Raw genomic sequence first — 21,877 nt, 5'->3', positions numbered from 1 at the left:
AGAGGAATATACAAGATTCCAAAGCCAGGGTCATTTAGTTGTTGGAAAACCTGTATACCTAGTGGGTAGTAAACATTTCCAAGAGCAGTCTGGTATCATTCCAGTGTTTAGAGTATCTGCAAGCTCAGTTAGATACTAGGATTGGCAAGGTCTTCATGAGCTCAGAGTTTGAAAGTTGTATACCCATATTCAAGTTTTGTTGGGTTCCCAGATTCATCTGGTGGAGAACTACCTTTTAAGGTTCAGAATCCATGGTAGCTGTTGTAAACAATTGTATGTGACCACTTGAGTGCTTTCTTAATGTGGTTTCCACAGTCACTGCTTTTCCCCCTTCAGGAGTGGCCAAAGAGAATCTGTCCTATTGGCTCATCTTGGACAATCTGTTAGTGGGGACTTGACCTGGAGGCCTCTCCCGCCCAGCCTGTTCTTACAATGGGTGCAAGTCTAATAGGAGGGGGGCTTACTGTCAAGGACAGGTGGCTCAGGGTGCTTGGGTTATGATCAGTTGTGACCTGGTTGATAAACAGGCTGGAGTCTAGAGCATCTAAGTTGGCTGTCTAGCACTTTCTTCTGCTACGTCACGTTTTTGCAGCCAGTCCCATGTAAGTGGCTTAAATAAACAATGGGGCACCAAGATTTCCAGGTGACCCAAGAAGCAAAACATTTGCTGAAGTGGTCATAGAAGTATATTGGGATCTTATTGGCAGCTCACATTGTTGGTGTGGAAGGTATTCAGGCAGTCTTTGAACCAGCACACTTCAGCTCAGGAGTGGGCAAAGTATGGCTTGCAAGCCAAATACAACTCACTGTGTCATGATTTCTAGCCTGGTCCTAATGTCTCAAACTTGCATATAAGCTGGTCTCCTAACTGCCTTGGCAATGACATCACCAAAGGCCTGAAACATACCTTTGATTTACACATCATCAAAGGTAGCTATTTACATGGCCAGAGAGAGTCAGGTATTATATGAGGAAAACAGAGAAGCTAGTGGAACCAGAAGTTTGTGCTTATAGGGGGAGGGGCATTTTGGGGGTCTGGCTGGGGGAAAGTGGAAGATTGGGAAGCCCCCTCCTCCACCCCCAAGACTCCACCCCTGGTCATGGTTGCACACGCCTGTTTTAAATCCCAGTATTGGGAATTGGTTTGATTGACTCTTTACATTTGCCCTAATTGTGGCCAGGGAGAGGGGAGGGCATAATTTGGTGCTAATGAGACATGGCCTTTTGCCCTTTGGCATTCATATTCATCCTTTCATTTCTGTGGAAGAATCTAGACAAAGTGCCTTGCTTTGAGTTCAGTTAAGGTATAGGATAGGTAACACCTTTGACTTATTATAGAAGTAAGGTGTACAGCTGTGCATCCAGACATTGTTCACTTCCTCTGGTGAATAGATCATTTGAGTCTTACCATTTGGTGGCTCCTTCCTGACAACTTAACTTAATTCTCAGGGCCTTGGCATCTTCTCCTTTTGAGCGACTAAAGCATCACTGAAGGAACTAATGTTCAAAACATCCTTTTTGTTCATATCTTCAGCCACACGTTTTGATTTGCAGCCCTTCTTGAAGCTTATCCAGTGCTCTCAAAAGAAGGTTTCTCTTTGCCTGGTGTCAACTTTTCCAGATGTTTTCTTTGTCTTCTATTTGAGCCGACCATTTCTCTTCTGGTCTTCAAAAATTACCTGTCAAGTCAGAATAGTGATCTGTACTGCCTGAGTATCTGCTGTGTAGTGTTGTGGCACTTGAAGATTACAGAATCTTTTAGGAAGTTGAATAGACTGGCTGCTCTGTTCAGTGGTTCAAGAAATAGTGAGAGGGCCTTGAAGGCTTAATTATCCAGATGGATCATAGGCAATCAGCTCAGCTTACATAAGCAAGAGCTTCCAGGTTCCTGAAAGTGCATTCTACTAGGGCACATGGGCAGAGCATAGTTCCTACCTCCATAACTACCACCTGATCTTCCACACTTGCTTTGTTACAGTTGCCTAGACTTGCAAGCCAAGAGGGGAGGTGTGTTGCCAACTGCCACCTTTGGGGCAAGCATCCTGAGAGCAGCCTTTGCTTCCATCCTGCCATCCTGAACAAGATTTGGGTATGTCCCACACATCTGGAGTAATATATTAGGAGCTGGTATATTTTTCTGCTGAGGGAACTAGTAAAGCACAGTTTTCTTCTCAGCCTTGAGAACTCGGAGGCAGCTGATCTTGGCACTTCATGAAAGTGACATGTAATTCTCATGCAGTTATGCTGCCACCTATCTCCCTGCCAATAGAAAAGCAGTGTAAGACTCCACTGACATTTCTTCAAACCCCATTATTTACAATGGTCCTGTGGGATAAGTGTTGACTTTGAGTGCCCGAGTAACCCCAATATTGATAAAACCTCCTTCACTGTGTCCAGGAAAGGGGTGTGTGTGTGTGTGTGTGTGTGTGTGTGTGTGCGTGCGTGGTGAGTTTAGCACCTCCAATTCTTTTTAAAAATTCTCATTCATGTTTCCTGGGTAAGAAACTCAAGAATCCCTATGCTGACCCTACACTAACTGTCTGGAGACAGTAAAAGGAATCAGGAACAATTGAGGTCCAGATGTGAGGACTGTCAGTTTTCAACGCTTATGTTGAAACTGACAAGTGACAATTTCCTCTTGGTTGAAGATTTTTTTTTTCTCTGAGGACAAGCAGGCTATTGTGTTCTCACATATGGGTGATGTCATCCAACAGAGCCCTGGCACAGGCGCTGCTCAGTGTTCAGAAGAATTTCAAATACTTTGGCATCTCCATACCTCGAATGTGAGGGTGCCTTCCTGCCCTACCTGAGCATGTGGGACCAGTAGTCTCTGTTTTTACATGGAGCAGAGCAGTTGTATTTGTGGCTTTCCTTAGTGCACGTTGGGCTTTTTTAATAAAACCTTATGATAAAAAGAAACATCTGCATGATCTGCCTCAGACATCAGGGATACATTGACATCAAGAGGGTCTCCGCCTTCCTAAAAAAGTAGCATTAGTATCAACTGTCAAAACCAGGCATGCTCCTCAGGATTCCTCATTGTCCTCATAAATGCCAAGGGAGTCTGGTACAATGTATTATGCGGATACTAAGAAGTATTGACATAAGTCCCCCTTGAAGCACAGCGATAAGCACCAAGGCCTTTAAAGTGCCCCCAGTCACTCACCCTCTCGTGAATCAAACGAGGTGTGACAGCCTCCATTGAGCCAAGACAGGTCACTGATACTCCCCAGATATCTTTGAAGGACATGAGCATTCCACCTGACCCCCAACCTTCGTCTGTGGTAACCCTCAGAGTAGCTTCAGGCCATGCTGTAAGAGTAGATACAGCGCCAGTTTACTATGGCCAGTATCTCAGGCAATCTAGTCTGGAGATCTATGCAAAGCACATCATTACCAAGGTCTCGACAGGCATCAGATCCACCAGTGTCTTACAGACCCTTGGGAGGGGTCTCCAGTACCTTGACACCCCTGTCCCAGGTCTGACCATAGTGTCATTGGCACAAGGCAAGCAGAGACTCAAGACGCTTCCAAGGTTATACTTTTATGAGTCGGACTCAAACTGCTCCTTGGTGTCTGAGGAAGCGCAAGAAGCCTTCTCCGAGTAGGGGTCTTTTGGTCTTCCCTCAGACCCCTCATAAAAGAAGAAAATCCCCCCCCCCCCCTCCCCGAGGAGCTTTCCTTTTGATTTTGTGCAGGAGATGGCTGTCAGTCCCATATGATTTGGAGATTGACGATGAGCCAGAGGCCAACATATTGAACATCCTTGAGTTTTGACAACCTCAAAGGAGGTTGTGACAGTGCCTGTGCACAGAATCCCGAAGCTAGTACAGATGAAGCAGTGGGAGACAACCCCACCACCACCAGAGGTACAGTAGATCAACAAAGTAAAGGTTCTGAATTTCAAAAAGATCCAGCTTCCTCACCATTCCATGATGGTAGAATCCACTCTGAAAGAGCCAAGGGTTCCAAGTGCATAGTGTGGCAGAAATCACAGAAATTCTTCAGGAGAAAGCTGAGGAGCTCTATCAACTAGTAGCCAAAGAGCAATGGTGTGAAGTGGATGATCCAGGCAACCTATGATGCTTTCGATTTGGCATCCAGAGTTTCTATCATGGGGATTGGGTTGCGCAGACTCAAGTGGTGACAAGGTGAGAGAGAAAGCAGACCTCATCAAAAAGTTTTCTGAAACCAAGTCACTCTCTTGCCCACCTCCAGCAGTATTTTGGCACAGGGCAATAAATGACTTTTTGACTCTCAAAGGCATAGGTATCCTCCCACCTCTTGAACTCCAGGGGTCTCCCGTGCCCATCTGCAGTAGCAGAAGTCCAGAAGGCCCAGCTGACTCCCCAGTCAAAACAGGTGAGTTTTTGACTGGCTCCAGGTGAGCATAGCTTCAATTCCAGTAACTGTCCTAGATGACCTTCTAGTAGAAAAGAGGCTTTTTTTTCTTTGTTCTTTCTCCTAGCAAAGGTAGTTCCTTGTAACCTCAGACCAACTGATAGTCTGCAGGGGGGCGCCAGAGACCCTAGGCACAGCCCTGTAGGCAGCAAGATAAGTCTGTCACACAAGTTTTACCTGCCATTGGAATTCCAAAACAAATTATTTTAGCTGTAATACAGGCAACCTCTCAGTATGCCTACCTATGCATTGCAGGCTGCACATAACGAGAAAAGCAACCTATGATTGTCTGCTAGTTAGGCACGCAAGTTATCCAGGTTATGCTAGTGATATCGCCTATTTGTGAGTAGCTTGTCCAAAGAGAACCCTAGCTACAGGTAAGCAACTGTTAAACTGTTAAATTCTTTGCTTAAGATGCCTTTAGCTGTTTACTTACCAGTGTTATACTAAAATTACCAATACTAGAACTTTTTACAAAGGAAAATACTCTTTCAAGTTTTAACCTAGCAATTGCAACCTTTCCAGAATGATGGACCTGGATTATTAGGTTCTTTCATTTGCTGCTTGTGTTTTAGCCTAAAAACTTATTTAATCCTGTGTAGCTCAAGTGGCCAGTTCTTTGTAAGAAGCTTGCCTTCCTTTCTCAGCTTGGACTTTACTCAGGTTGGCCAGAGCTTGATGTTTAGAATTTGATGTATAACTTTCTTTTTTATTAAGTCTTATTTTGTTTTGCACAAGTCATCCAAAAATGTCCCAACACCTGAGTTTCATCAGGGGATCACCCTTGTCTCCAGCACCTGCAGCAGAACAAGCCTTTGCTATTCATTGTTTCAAATCTTCTTTTTATATGTCTCTAGAATGGCCATTTACGGTAAAGGTTTTCTTATCTATAAGCAATGTTACCCCTTTTTGGTATGTATGTCACCTTTAAAGAAATATAAGGAAACATTTTATTTTATAGAATCTACAGGAAGAGAAGATGAAAAACAGTGAACTCTTAAATCATATTAATCTCTTGGAGAAAGAGATTTCTGTTATAGAATCTAAACATTCTTCTCAAACAGAAATTGAAATTGCCAAGTTCATTAGTTTCCAAGAAGAAAGGAATCAGCAACTCCAGGTATTGCAACTCTTATTTACTCTGAAGACAAATACAGTAGTTGTCTTTTCAAAAATATAATTAATGTACATTTGTAAAAATTAATAAATATAAGTTCAGTAGCTAATTTCTTAAACCTGGACAATGATGGTATATTAGAACCTTAGTCCAATCAGTCTGCCAGATGGTTTTTGATGCTATAGACGCCAGCTGATCTCTGGCTTCTCCTATATGATTTCATTAGACCTGCTACAGTGTTAAAGCATTTGTTTAGTTTAACACTTTAAATTTTTACAAAACTAACACAAATCTAGAGAATTTCATATCTAATCACTCACAATAGCTACAAAATTTCTATGGTTGTGATGAGTATGCCATATATAGCAATTTAAAAGGAATCCTTTTAAGGAAGGCAGTTAATGATTGTTAGCCTTATTCTTTGATTAGTAGACATTCATTCTCTGTGTGTATTTCATCAAAAATTGGTACATGCTCCACTGACTCTCTTCAATCAAAAGGGAGCAAATTGTATCATTAAGGGTACATCACCGAGGTTACAAAGGCTACATTATGTGAAGAACTACAAGCTTCAAACATCTTAGCATTGTACTATTAGCAAAGATAGATAAATAAAAACAAAAGAAAATGTGTGATTGGGTACATGACATCTGGGACTCTGGCTTTCACTATCATAAAATACTGGGCAAATTTGTTTTTATTATAGTACAAAAGTTCCAGTTCAGATATTCTGCACTGAAATGACAATTCTTTTCAAGGATAATCGGTACTGTATAATCCTCACCTATGGGTAACATCAATGAAGCCTAGTATGAAGAATCAATAGCCCAGAAACTTTTTCCCAGAAGCTTTTGGGCATGTGTCGGATGCTGGGATGCATTGACATCAAGTGGGTCTTGGTTACCCTCGACATCAATCATCGGTAGAGCCTTCTGGGAGCAGTCATCCAATTCCCTCCTGAAGGAGAAGAGGATTTGACTTTGTCTTCAACAGTGCTGAGGACACACAATGCAGGGCAAGGGGCTAAGATGGCTGAACGATGTACAGATGAGACAGAGAGGGTCTCCCACATTATCTCCTATTAGAAGGCCAACTCTATGTACAGGATCTAGAAGGCTTCGAAGTTTGAGAAACAGCAGCTTCCTCACCATTCCATGGTGGTTAAATTAACTCTCAAAAGAGCCAAGAGTTCAAGACATACACCTCAATTGTTTCAGAATGTTATGCTATCATCCCATGTAGCATCCTACCAGCTCTTGTAGAACATAGTGCAGTGTTGTGGAGTTTGCAGGCGCTTTTCCTAGAGACAAAGTTGAGGAACTCTGCTTACTCAAATCCAAAGGGGAATGATTGTGGGAAATACATAGTCCATAAGACTTGTTTTTGAAGTGCCATCAAGAGCTTCTGCCATGGAGAAAAGGGGTCATACACTTGCCTGGCTACAGGTCTGAGACCTTAAATGAGATGTGCAAGAGAGGTTTGCTGTTGTGCTGTGCCATGGAGAGAATCTCTTTGAAGATAAGATGCAAGAGGCTGGCACTCTCATCTAGCAGCATAGTGACACCCTTAAAACACGCTCCAGACCCACTTCAAACCCATCCTCCTCTTCCAGTAGTATCAGAGCAGAGGGTAATGGAGGTCCTTATAGACCATAGGTATTTTCTGCTTTCCACTCATCTGAACAGGGTTCTTGCGCTCATCCCAGACAGCAGAAGGCCCAAAAGTCCCAACCTGTTGCAGCCAAAACTAAAGACAGGGTTTTGACTGCCTCTCCACAAGAACATAGCCTTAGTTCCTGTATCTATTCCACATGACCTACAATATTTTTGCAAACAGATGGCCTCTATAACCTCATACAGTTGGATTCTCAAAATACTCTAGAAAGGATACAATCCTCATTTGGCAAACCAACCTCCAAAATGCCCACTGAGAACATCAAGGTTAAGCTCTTAACAACAGGAAATATTTGCAAGGGAACTCTTCCCCCTTATTTGCCAGTGCAGTCAAGAAAGTTCTACTATGGGCTAGAAGGGAGTTATTTTATTCTAAATTTATTCTGATCAAGTAACGGACGGGAGGATCCTACCCAATCCTAGACCCTAGGGCCCTGATTAAACCTCACCAAACAGAATTTCAGGATGGTTTGATTCAGCTCCCTCATACCACTTCTATAAAAGGGGAACATGGTAAGTTCTGACTAGGGGTTCATATGTTATCCTGTTTTGGATAATTAGCTGGTCAAGCATGTAACATAGGAAGAAGCAGAAAGATCCATTTTTTCAACCAACCATTTTTTTCAACCATTTGGCTGCTGGAGTTGCTAGAGTTCATCATAAATTATCCTAAATCACATCTAGAACCATCTCAAAGATGGGAGTTCATAGGAGCCTTGCAAGACACAACTCCAGCAACTGCCTTTCTTCCATAACAAAAATAGCCAACTTAATTTCCACTTTGGAGTTAGCAAGTACCAGCTTGTCACATGTTGAGGATATTGGGCTTATATGGCTTCATAGTTCACTTCACTCATAAGAACATAAGTATTGCCATACTGGGAAAAACAGAAGGTCCATCAAACCCAGCATCCTCTTGTGGCCACACCAGGTTACAAGTACCTGGCAAGATCCCAAAACAATACAATACATTTTATGCTGCTTATCCTAGAAATAAGCAGTTGGTTTTCCCCAAGTCCATTTTAATAATAGTCTATGGAATTTTCCTTTAGGAAGCCATCCAAATCTTTTTTAAACCTCACTAAGCTAGCTGCTTTTACTACATTCTCTGGCAATGAATTCCAGAGTTTAATTACATGTTGAGTGAAGAAATATTTTCTGCGATTTAAAATTTACTACTTTGTAGCTTCATCGCGTGCCCCCCCCCCTAGTCCAAGTGTTTTTGGAAAGAGTAAACAAGTGATTCACGTCCACCCATTCCTCTCCACTCATTATTTTACAGACCTCTATCATATCTCCCCTCAGCCGCCGTTTCTCCAAGCTGAAGAGCCCCAGCCACTTTAGTCTTTCCTCATAGGGAAGTCATCCCATCCCCTTTATCATTTTCGTTTCCCTTCTCTATACCTTTTCTAATTCCACTATATCTTTTTTGAAATGTGGTGACCAGAATTGAACAAAATATTCGAGGTGTGGTCGCACTATGGAGCAATACAAAGGCATTATAACGTCCTCATTTTTGTTCTCTATTCCTTTCCTAATACCTAACATTCTATTTGCTTTCTTAGCCACTGCTGCCACTGAACACTGAGCAGAGGGTTTCAAGGTATCATCAACGATGACGCCTAGATCCATTTCCTGCTTGGTGACTCCAAATGTGGAACCTTGCATTGCGTAGCTATAGCTTGGGTTCCTCTTTCCCACATGCATCACTTTGCACTTGCTCACATTAAACATCATCTGCCATTTAGATGCCCAGTCTCATAAGGTCCTCTTGTAATTTTTCACAATCCTCTTGCAATTTAACAACTTTGAATAACTTTGTTTCATCAGCAAATTTAATTACCTCATTAGTTACTTCCATCTCTAGATCATTTATAAATATGTTAAAAAGCAGTGATCTCGGCACAGACCCTTGGGGAACTCCACTATCTACTCTTCTCCATTGAGAATACTGACCACTTAACCCTACTCTCTGTCTTCTATCTTTTAAACAGTTTTTAATCCACAATAGGACACTATCTCCTATCCCATGACTCTCCAGTATCCTCTGGAGTCTTTCATGAGGTACTTTGTCAAACAGCTTTTGAAAATCCAGATACACAATATCAATCAGCTCACCTTTATTGATATGTTTGTTCACCCCTTCAAAGAAATGTAATAGATTGGTGAGGCAAGTTTTCCCTTCACTAAATCCATGTTGGCGTCTCATTAATCTATGCTTTTCAATATGCTCTGTAATTTTGTTCTCTATAATAGTCTCTACCCTTTTACCCAGCGCCGATGTTAGGCTCACTTGTCTGTATTTTCCCAGATCTCCTCTGGAACATTTTTTTAAAAATCAGCATTGCATTGGCCACCCTCAAATCTTCTGGTACTATGCTTTATTTTAAAGATAAATGATATATTGCTAACAATAGTTCTGCAAGTTCCTCTTTGAATTCTCTCTGGGATGAATACCATCCGGTTCAGGAGATTTTCTACTCTTTAGTTTGTCAGTTTATGCCACTATATATGCTCCAGGATTATAGAGATTTCATTCAATTTCTTTGACTCGTCAGTTTTGAATATCATTTCTGGCTCCGGTATCTCTCCAAAATCTTCTATAAAGACTAAAGCAAAGAATTCATTTAATCTCTCTGCTATGGCTTTGTCTTCCCTGAGTGCCCCTTTTACCCCTTGGTCATCTAGCGGTCCAACAATTCTTTTGCCAGTTTCTTGCTTTTAATATATCTAAAAAAGATTTTACTTTGTGTTTTTCCCTCCAACACAATCTTTTTTTTCAAAGTCCCTCTTTGCCTTCCTTATCAGTGCTTTGCATTTGACTTGCCATTCCTTATGCTTTTTCTTATTCATTCGGATCCTTCTTCCACTTTCTGAAAGGATTTCTTTTAACTCTAATAGCTGCCTTCACCTCACTTTTTCACCGTGCCAGCTGTCATTTGGTCTTCCTTCCTCCTTTTTTAATACCTCTTCTATATTTGGCCCGGGCTTCAAGGATGGTATTTTTGAACAGCATCCACGCCTGATGTAAATTTGTGACCTTCACAGCTGCTCCTCTTAAGTTTTGGGGGTTTTTTTTTCACCATCCTTCTCATTTTATCATAGTCTCCTTTTTGAAAGTTAAACACTAACATATTGGATTTCCTATGTGTATTTACTTCAAAGCTAATATCAGATCTGATTATATTATGATCACTGTTATCAAGCGGCCCCTGCACCAGATCATGTGCTCCACTAAGGACTAGGTTTAGAATTTTTCCTTCTCTTGTCTGCTTCTGTACCAGCTGCTCCATAAAGCAGTCCTTGATTTTGTCAAGGAATTTTACCTCCTTAGCATCCCCTGATGTTACATTTACCCACTCAATATCAGGATAATTGAAGTCACCCATTTTGTTGCCCAGTTTGTTAGCCTCCCTAATTTCTGATAACTTTCTACATCTGTCTGTTCATCCTGGCCTGGTGGACAGGTAGTACATTCCTATCACTATCCCCTTTACACATGGAATTTGAATCCATAGAGATTCCAAACTAGGCCCTCCTATTCTAGAGACTTAATGCTATGGCATAAAATTCAGGTTTTAAAACTATGGGGGAAAGGGTATGGAGACTAGCTAATAAAGTTTGCTTCTTTTTTTTTGTTTGTTTTTTATTCTGTGTTTGTCAATATCCTACAATTCCTCTTTTAAACCCAATCTTTAAGTTGACAAGCACAGAATAAAACAATGTTACTCCAGTGGCATGCCTTCAATTGAGGCAAGCTCAATGGAACTTATCCACCCAGTGGACTTAATCAATGGGGAATCTCCTGGATGTCATATGTCACCAGTCCTATTTAGGACTTGCTTTCCTTTTACCAATCTGGTAAAAGGCATTCCCTTCCAAATTTCTCAAATCAAGCAACTCTTATGACAGCAAACCAAGACACTCTAAGCTGGCCTATGGCGCTCATTCGCATGGGCTTCACACACAGATTTATTTTGCTTGGTCTGTTCAGAACAGACTTCATCAAATTTCTTAGAACTAAGGGCAGCGTGGAACATTCTAAAAGCTTTCATAGCTTGGTTAATAGGGTCATTCTGATTCAGACAGACAACATGGTGGCCATATATTACAGAAACAAGCAGGGAGGAACAGGGTCATATGTCCCGTGTTGGAAAACTATCAGAATGTGGAAATTGACAAAATATCTCGAGGGAGAACACCTTTAGCTATTAAATGTAATTAACAGCAAAGTTGAGGCTAAATGTGAAATAAGAATAGTGGCTGACAGGAGGAAAAGACCTTTTACTTGTTCCACACAAAAAGCTGCTTTAATACTTTCCACGTTTATGATAGATCTCAAGACCAACTCCATTAGGGCACACCTTGGTGCAATTGGAGTTGCAACATGGACTTGGTCCATACATTCACTCTCCATTATTACTTAGAACAGGACTCCTGAGGTGACAGTAGGTTTGGTCAAACAGTCCTTCAGAATCTATTTGAGGTCTGCAATCTAATACCATCCCTTCTAGGCCTATCTTTCAGTTCCAGGTTGCACTCCCCAAAAAAGAGAAATGAGACAATGCAGCCTGTTGCTACCAGAAATATATGGGTGTCTGCCTGTTGCATCTCCACATTTTGTGTTTCTCCTTTTTTTCTGTTGAAGGTAGCTTGCAAATAGGAAGTCCCATTGGTAAGGATTAAACAGTCATGCTTGTTCTCTGGGGAAAAGATGAACTTCCTTAGTTTAGCAGGTATTCTCTGTGGACAGCAGGACTTAAATCCTACCTTCCCAAGAAGTTGTACTTCTCTAGAGTAGTAAACTGATACGGTCCCATGCTACAAGTGGCAGGCAGGAACAAACACATTTGTGCAATGATACTTCCCAAAATCTTCTGGAAAAGTTGCTGGACTCTTAGTAGCAGCACTCACTGATGAGAACTTAATTCCTACTGTCCTTAAAGAACGCCTGCTACTGGTAGATAACTTAGTTTTATTGTATATCGAGGCTTTTTTCTGCTATTAGAATGGAATTGTAATTTGTTCTATTTTAAAAATAGGAGCTCGTGGAAAGATTCTCCAATATTGACTCACAGCACAACAGTTGTATGAACAGAATCTCTGCTGATTTGTCTAAAGAAGTGGATTATCAAAAGGATCTGATGGCTAAGGCAAATGAGTCTCTCTCAGCTACCCTTTCAAAGTCATTTACGAAACTACAGAATGAAAATCTGAAACTAAATACACAGTTCCAGACACTTCTTCATAGATTTAAGGTATGAGCTACAGAAAGTTGCTGAACAAGAATATAACTGGCAACATGGTTTTTCCCATATCTCTATGCCTTCTAGTTGATTGCCATTAAGATAGAGGTTTATAGGGCCTTGACCTGCAAAACATTTTCAGCACAAGAACTGTAAATTGGCATGCATACATTATCCCCTAACAGCCCTTAATGGGGTGGTGGTGCCTTGTTGCTGCTGATGTATACTAGCTCTTAAGCCCATGATCTGTGCATTCATGCCAATAGTTTATTACTAAGACACTGATCAGCTAGCAAGAGGAAGAAGCAAAGGTGGCAGGCATTAAAGAATGAAAGTGGTAGTCCGAAGTGTTTGAGATTGGTTTTGATTGAATTAGTTTGGTTTTGATTGAATTCTGAAGGGTTCAAATACTGGAAGTTTATTTGCCAGTTTCTATAGCGGAGAGGAATAGAAGCTTATAATCATTCTTCAGATATCAGGACCATTGTTAGACATGCTTGGGCCCAGTGCATTAATGTTTGGGCATGGGGCCAGAGTCTGCCAGCAAGTTGTGCCTTCTCCAGCTTCTAACAGATGTAGGGCCTTCTATGGCATGGGAGCCTAAGGTAGTCTGTTTTGTTCCCCCCCCCCCCCCTCCCTCCAAAATGCTGGCTTTTGTCAGATATAGAATGGCACAATATCAAAGCCTGACTGACCACCTGTGTGATGAGACAGTGGGTTTCTGAACCTGAAAAATATTATTTCATGAAGTATATTTTCTCCTAATTGGCCAGCAAATGGTGCTTGTTTTGAATTTTAAAGCTGTTGCAGAAAAAGACTTTCTCTCTTCCAGTTTCATCTTATGGAAAGGCAGACTGCAGTACCATTGGGCAGCTACTTTCAAAATTGATGCTCCTGGTTGGCCTTGGATTTCAAAACTAGCCTGAAGGTACTTTGAGAGTGGGATACTAGCCCAGAGGCAAGCAGAACCTAGCCAGTGGGAGGAGAGTGCTAGTATAGAGCGCAAGCCCAGGTGCAGGCGAGTCTGGGCAGACCCTTCAAGTGGCCGCAGGGTAACCCCAAGCGGGTGATAGGTGTTTTGTGACACCACCTATTAAGTGTAAATACAGCACTGTTTGGGAATTTCAGTTTTATCATAGATAAATATTTCCCTTTGATCCCTTTGATATATTTCCTAATTCTTCAGTCCCAAATATTGTGGGCTAAAATAATTTTTGTTATTCCCTTATATATTATGGTAACTTATATATTATGGTGCTGTTTGATTCATTCCATGAGTGTTTGCTGGAATGCACTTTAAAATATTCCAATAACTAAAAATAATACAGTGGCTGAATACTCTCATTGAGTGTGTTCATGTTTATAGCAACTGTGCTGTAGCAAAGATATGCAGATAGAAGAAACGAAGTAGAGCTAGAACACAAATTGATGAATGAGTTAACAGTATGATTTATATGTCTGCATTTGTTGCAATATCATGGAAGACAAAAGTAAAACAGGAAATTCAAGCCAAAGAAGAAAATTAGACTCCAAAATTTAATTTGTAGTTTTTAAAGAAGGCATAGCACCCACACACACACACACTCTTTCATTTATTTTATTTTATTTTATTTTTTAACTTGCATCATCTTCTGTCATGATACAAAAGTATAGTATGGCTCTTCTTCATGTTACAAATCTAACATTCTAATACTACAAGCAAGCATCAAATATTTGCATCATAGCAAATCGAGACTCTAAAGTTCATTTTATATGAAATGTAGGACAGAAAATTAGCTTTATTCTGTCCCAGATTTCCATGAGCTTGCATTTGTCATATCGACTGGATGTTGGAGAAAATTAAAATGGAAGGAAGTTAAGGCCTTTTGATTGTAAAGAACTTAAATCTTTCTAGTATACTAATAAACCTGGTTTAGAATGTCCCTGGTGTCTGGCGGAAGCAAGGTATTAAAATTATCAAGCCTGCCACCTACATTTTCCAGCTTGGATCAAGTCAAAAGACCTCTACTGACAATCTTTTATTCAGGTTCCTAAAAGGGGCATTGTGCCAGTTTCCTCCACCTATCCTTCTTTGAACTCATCAGACCTTAGATAAAAAGCATTCTATTAATACTAAACTGTATACAGTTAAATCTGTAAATTGCACCTTTAATATATAAAGTAATATTTTGTATTCTATAATTTTGTTTAAACCTTGAAGAGTTTGATTAATTAAGGTCTTTCCATGTAAACTCAAGGGGGAAAACCTTAATAAATAAGGCCCTATACCATTACTTAATAAGAGATTATATTTTTGTATAATTTGGCCACACATGTTTTTTTTCTAATTGATTGTTGACTCTGTCTCCATTCTGGTCTCTTTACAGTTTATTTATGAAACTGTTGCACTGAAAGAGGCTCACTACAAAATAGTAAAAGATTATGAAAAAGACCTGGCTGATGAGAAGAAAATACAAGATGAACTGGTGCTTCAGATTGAGAACAAAAAGAGCCATGGTACCCTGGGGTCTGAAGCAACTTCTCAACAATTCAGAAATGATGAATTAAAATCCTTAAAAGAATCTCTTCAAAAGAAAGAGGAGTTCATAAAGGTAAGTCTTAGAAAGCTGGTTTTAAGTGGGTTTCAGTTGAGATCAATTTCAGATTTTTGATGCGCAAAAAACATTTGAGAGGAATTTCAGCAAAACTTTGAATCAGATCACTTTAAGGCACAGTCTACAAAAATGCATCTGACTTTTGAAACACTCTTTAAATTGTAGTTTTCATTGGCTGATTTTGGTGTTCTATGTAATTTTTGGTTTCTAGGAATTTTATTTATTTTTAACTTATTACTTCACCTACTTATTGAAACAGTTGAAGTGGTTCACAATAGAACATGTAACATCTAACATAATTGATTTCAAACCGTTTCCTTATCCCATTAAAGTTCTAAAACTATCCCCCCTCACCCCAAAGCAGTACATTCCAAATCGAGATATGCCTCTTGTCTCACCCACTCTTCCTTTCCCAGGAAAAGCCAGGCCTTCAGCTTCAACCTCAATTCATGTCCTGTAGTTCTACCGCCTTCCCGTCTCCAGAAAAGGTTCATTTGTGGATTAATACCTTTCAAATATTTGAACGTCTGTATCATATCACCCCTGTTTCTCCTTTCCTCCAAGGTATACATGTTCAGGTCAGCAAGTCTCCTGAACATGTATACCTTGAAGGAAAGGATATTTATATTGCCCAAATATTGCCATATGGGGACAGACCGAAGATCCATCAAGCCCAGCATCCTGTTTCCAACAGTGGCCAATCCAGGTCACAAGTACCTGGCAAGATCTCAAAACAGTACAATACATTTTGTGCTGCTTATCCTAGAAATAAGCAGTGGATTTTCCCTAAGTCCATTTTTATAATGACTTATGGACTTTTCTTTTAGGAAGCAATCCAAACCCTTTTTAAACCCCGCTAAGCTAACTGCTTTGATTACATTCTCTGACAACAAATTCCAGAGTTTAATTACATGTTGAGTGAAGAAATATTTTCTCCAATTTGTTTTCTACATTGTAATTTCATTGCATGCTTCCTAGTCTTAGTGTTATTGGAAAGAGTAAACAAGCGATTCACGTCTACCTTTTTCATTCCAGTCATTATTTTATAGACCTCTATCATATCGCCCTTCAGCCGTCTCTTCTCCATCCTGAAGAGCCCTAGCCGCTTTAGCTTTTCCTCAGAAGGAACTTGTCCCATCCCCTTTATCATTTTCATTGCCCTTCTCTATACCTTTTCCAATTCCATCTTATCTTTTATGAGATGCAGTGACCAGAACTACACACAATATTCAAGGTGCGGTCGCACCATGGAGCAATGCAAAGGTATTATAAAGCCTTTATTTGGGTTTTCCATTCTTTTCCTAATAATATCTAACATTTTAGTTGCTTTCTTAGCTGCTGCCGCACACTGAGCAGAGGGTTTCAATGATGACACCTAGATCCCTTTCCTGGTCGGTGACTCCAAATGTGGAACCTTGCATCATGTAGCTATAGTTTGGGTTCCTCTTTCCCACATGCATCACTTTGCTCTTGCTCACATTAAATGTCAACTGCCATTTGGACTCCCAGTCTCGTAAGGTTGTCTTGTAATTTTTCACAATCCTCTTGCGATTTAACAACTTTGAATAACTTTGTGTTGTCAGCAAATTTAATTACTTCACTAGTTACTCCCATCTCTAGATCAATTATAAATATGTTAAAAAGCAGCAGTCCCAGCACATACCCCTGGGGTACCCCATTATCTACCCTTCTCCTTTGAGAATACTGACCATTTAACCCTAGTTTTCTTTTTTAACCAGTTTTTAGTCCACAATAGAATACTAGCTCCTATCCCATGGCTCTCCATTTTCCTCAGGAGTCTTTCATGAGGTACTTTGTCAAATGCCTTTTGAAAATCCAGATACACAATATTGACCAGCTCACCTTTATCGACATGTTTGTTCACCCCTTCAAAGAAATATAATAGACTAATGCAAGATTTCCCTTCACTAAATCCACGATGGACTCTGCAAGCTTTAAGGGTCATCGCATGCATAATTAGAGATTACACTGTGTCCCGGTGCTCCGGACCCAAGCACTGAACATACCAGTTATGGGGGTATGTGCCCCAAATAGTCCTATTGTATTGAGTGCATTTCTTAAAGCCCCTTGACACCCTCGTTGACATAGAGGGAAAAACAGCTGACGCAATGTCAAAAGGCTGTATGGCCCAGGGAGCTCAAGTAGTCGTGTACTCGAAAATGGTTGATGCTTCCTGAGCAAAGGAAGGGCTTAGATGTCGTAAAGGCCGAAAAATTAAAAATAATTTGGTAAAATGAATAAATTGAACAAAATTTAATACAGAAAAGAAAAACATGAAGAAAAAATGTCCCAAAAAAGAGAAGGCACCGAAAGACAAAAGTTGGATGTGGTGGGGGCACTTCCCAAAGATTTAAGTGGCAGTGTCTGCTCCGTGGATGACATCACCCACATGTGAGAACATGCCTGCTTGTCCTCTGATAATACTTTATCCTGTGCTGCCAACAGCAGCGTTTCTGTGCTGTTCCCTTGTCAGAAACTGGACTCATTTGCCTCTAGACCACCTGTATCCTTCTGTCGCGTAATACTATATGCTGCAAAACCTAAGATTTTTTAAAAAGGCAAGTTGTTTACTGTTCTATAATGCTTTCAATTTTGTGGCTCCAGTTCTAGAATGTTGAGGATAGGTGAAATTTTTCAGAAAACAAACAGGCAAGCAATCCGCAAGATCCAGAACGGCAAAAAATAGGGCAGACCAGCGTGTTAGGGTTAAACACAATTTGTTCACCACAATTTAAAAAAACACTCTCTACATGCCCGATATGGCTATGTTTTGCCCTCACAAGGCTGCAACAGGCCAAACATAAACCAGCAGGTGTAGCTCGGGATGTTCACCTGGCTGGCAGGAACAAGACTATTCACGGTTAGCAGGCAGCTTTTCCTTGAGTGTGCCACAAATTGTCAGAGGTTGCTTGAATGAGGTTTCTCTGTACTATAAAGACCCATATACTATGTTCACAACTGGGGAACGAGCTATATCTTAGCCTTCATCAATGCAGGATGACATGGACACCCCACCCTTAACAATCTTCACTAACTGAGCTACAGAGTGGGACCTCAAACTTATCTAACCATTCTTCCACACACCCTAACTCCTCAACTACTGACTTCAATACTTCCTACACTTTTTGAACAAAAGACTTGCTAATACTTCCCTCCTCCAATCCAACATACATCACAACTTTGGTCTAAACTGATTCTTCTATAACAACATATCCATTCCATAATATAATTCCTTAGTTTCATTAACTGAGTGCTTAAAATTAGAAAAATAGGCTTTTTCAGTCTGTACAATATACCTCCCATAGTTCCACTTTCTTTACTATTCACTCCTAATAGCAAGACTACTCTTTCCACCACATCCACTCCTAATGCTTTACCTCTTTGTCTCAAAGCCTCTGCAAACCAGTGGGATCTTTCGCATTCTCTCACATTCACGTCTGTTGCTGGTGCTACCTCGTCCAAAACACCCAGCACTTTTATTCTACTCCATAACTGCAAAACAAGCTTCCTCATTACAACTAGTGCCCCATTCATTCTTCAGACTGTTCTCCATCTGCTGCCCCCCACTTCAAAACCTTTTGCCCTACCCCACCCTCTATCCTTCTGCTCCACCTCCTAAAACAAAACATAAGTGGTCAGTCCAAAGCACTGCCTTATTTCACTGCACCCACAACTTCACCATTTTTCCACTTGCAAAAATTAAATAAATTTTATGCCCTCCCAACATGAGCTGGACCCCTTACCCACTGCAAACTCATAATCCTGCATTGCTCCTAGAAAATCCCACAATTCACATCCTCCACATTATAAATTGGAATCACCTGCCACAATCAAATAAGCAAATTGCATTTTGTTAGGGAAAGGTGATGGGACTTGATATACTTCCTTTCTGTGATTACAATCAAAGCAGTTTACATATTATATTCAGGTACTTGTTTTGTACCTGGGGCAGTGGAGGGTTAAGTGACTTGCCCAGAGTCACAAGTGGGAATTGAACCCAGTTCCCATGGTTCTCAGGCCATTGCACTAACCATTTGGCTATTCCTTTACTTTAGACACTGACTCAAAAAGCAATCTCAAGATCTCAGATGATACCCTTGGAGGAACATAAGTAACAAATGTCTTACCTGTTGCCCACTCAACAAGCACAGCAACAGCCCCTCCACCTCCCCAGGTGACTCTACATACAGATAGTTGTTGCCATTCCCACAAGATTAATAGCCTCAACTCTCCCTTTCCCCACCCTACCCATGGACAACTAAACATACAATACACAAGGGCAAAATAATGACACCACAATTTTCTCAGGACAGCAACCTAGTTTTCTGTAAGTAGCAAGTCCAGTTTTTAGGTCTAGAAGCAGTGATGATATTTGTCAGTGAACGATCATTCACCAGCACACACCACTCACCTCACCCTCATCCAAGATAGACTGCACTAGGGTATGACTCGGTGTGTTCCACAACAGTTTTAGAATTCGAGGATGAATATAAAAATTTGATCAAAAACAGGTAAAAGGAAATGCTTGTTTAGTCAAACTTTTATGATGCTTTCTTGCAATGACTCTAACCTGTCTGGATCTGATAAATGTGTATGTTTTTGATACTACTGTTTCATGGTAGTCCTATTAGGTTTCACTTTGCTGTTTTCAAGTTTACCTCATTTATTGTATTTTTATATGTGGTCATTTTTATTATTATGCTGTTAACAAAATTGTTTTATGTTAAACTGTACCTACTCTACACTGCCTTGAGTGAATCTTTTCATAGAGGCGGTTAATAAATTCCAATAAATAAAAATCATTTTTGCTTTTCTTTTGATTTTTCATCTTTTGGACCATTGGTGAGGAGTGAATTACTTTGACTTCTCATCAATTGTTTCTCACTGAGAAGGAGGCCAGCAGCTTCCAATTCTATCCCAAGTGCAAATAAAATATGTCCTATTACCAGTGCATTTTTTTCTAGCAAAAAAGGTACAAGTACTCAAATGCTAAGCCACCCTTCAAGGGTGGGATGATCATTGAGGGACCCACCCCACAATAGCCAGGCCCACTGCAACCAGTCACAGAATCTATGACAAGGCAGAATTTGTGTGTAGAGCCCGAGCTCTTTCATTAAAACTTGGGGACCATGGGTCAATTTTAGCAGACAATGGAAAAGGTGCCGGTACTCAGTACCCCCTCAAAAAAAGCCCTGCCTATTACTGATCACCACATGATTACAAATATCCAGAACAAGGTTATAATGGTTCCAACTGTAAAAGAGTACTCCAGGCCTAGTTGAGAGAATCCCAGCTTTTCTTGCCAATGAACTGAATACATTCTGTTTTGAAGCTGGTGTCAAAAGCTCAACTAAAGGACCATTGAGACCACACTGGCTGCCGGTGGCCAGGTCATATTAAGTTTATGACCAACCTTTTAGGCTTCTTTGTCTATGAATAGGCCCAGTAGTCTGGAGATTTCACTCCATTGAAATGTGAATGCCATCAAAATAGGAAGTGAGTTCCTCCATAGTAGATGCTGTTATGTATTCATATAGTGGAAGGGCAGAGCAAGGGCAAGAAGCACAGATCTCTATAGCAGGTGAATATTGCTGCTATACACGTAAGCTGTACAATTATTTTAGGCCTGCCGAATAGCACATCTGACAAAGACATTTGGTTCTCGAAAGCTCATGCCTCAAATTGGTTAGTCTGAGGTGCCACCTACATTTTGTTACACCAGCCTAACACATCTACCCTTTTAAAGTTTATCTGCTTTAATGATTTGGATTCATTTTTCTTTACACATTCAATTCATATGCCATGGTGATGCGGTACAATACAGAACCATTTTTCATGACATTACCAGTACATTCATACTGTAAGACTGATTCTTTTTAAAATTTGGAACAGTTTATTGACTAATTAAAATTTTCCAAAAAAAATGTGTTGTATTGCAGAAAATAACAGAAGATGTGTCAGAAGTGGAACAAACTCTCAACAATATATGGACTGATCTACAACAAGAAGTAAATGCTAGAGAAAACATCATAGATTTCTTGAAAGGTTGTACCAATTGTAATTTTGATGCTACAACACTGTTTGAAAGGATACAGCAAGAAAACAAGAGAATTACACAAGTGACACAGCTTCAGGCCAAGACATTGCAAGTAAGGGTGACTAGTGTAATGGTTGGTATGAATATGATAACTGTGGTGGTATATTATACTTTAGTAGGACAAAACAAATATTTTTTTTTCCATGTCCACATCTTCATAGTTTTGTTCTCTGTGTCATGGTCTCCTTTTTTTTTTTTTTTTTTTATTTGGCACATCTGAAATTTAGTTCAGGTTGCTATTTAGCTGCTGTTTGAAATGTATCAGATTTGTGTGCCTCTTGCCATTTCAGATACAGCTTAAAGTATCAACACAACTATAGATTCCATTTTTTTTTTTTTTTTACAGTGTCTCTTGATCGGTAATTCAGAACATTGATGCCTTGAATTTTGAATACAGTTATATAAGCCATTCAGATTAAATGTTGTACATAACAATGAAGACCCCTCCCCCATTTTATCATATCTGTTAACCGTTACCTAATATACTACTACTACTACTATAAATCATTTCTATAGCGCTACAATCTCCTGCTGAATTGTGGCAAGTTGCTTCCTAATCATGCTGCTACTGTCCTGGTCCCTACCACCTCTTCAAGTCAATGCTCTTTCTTTCCCAGCACCCTCAGTCTACCACTGGCTTGGTCTCACTCTCCTTGTAGCAGATTTTCTTCCCCCATTTAATGCTTGTCAGTTGAAGCACACAATACATTCTCTGTTACCAATAACAG

General features: G+C 40.2%; 1 protein-coding gene across 1 annotated transcript in view; it reads left to right on the top strand.

The window, feature by feature from the left end:
* The window catches only part of CENPE (centromere protein E), a 466,760-nt gene that overhangs the window by 344,893 nt on the left and 99,990 nt on the right, over positions 1-21,877 (top strand). Inside the window, 4 exon segments of the mRNA XM_030192156.1 lie at positions 5,363-5,521; positions 12,234-12,449; positions 14,804-15,028; positions 20,992-21,201. Of these exon segments, the coding sequence (XP_030048016.1) occupies positions 5,363-5,521; positions 12,234-12,449; positions 14,804-15,028; positions 20,992-21,201 (810 nt within the window).

Source organism: Microcaecilia unicolor, chromosome 2 (genome assembly GCF_901765095.1).
Source record: "Microcaecilia unicolor chromosome 2, aMicUni1.1, whole genome shotgun sequence".
NCBI classification, from domain to species: domain Eukaryota; kingdom Metazoa; phylum Chordata; class Amphibia; order Gymnophiona; family Siphonopidae; genus Microcaecilia; species Microcaecilia unicolor.
Note: the sequence above shows the minus strand (reverse complement) of the source record. Positions and strands in the feature narration are given on the sequence as shown.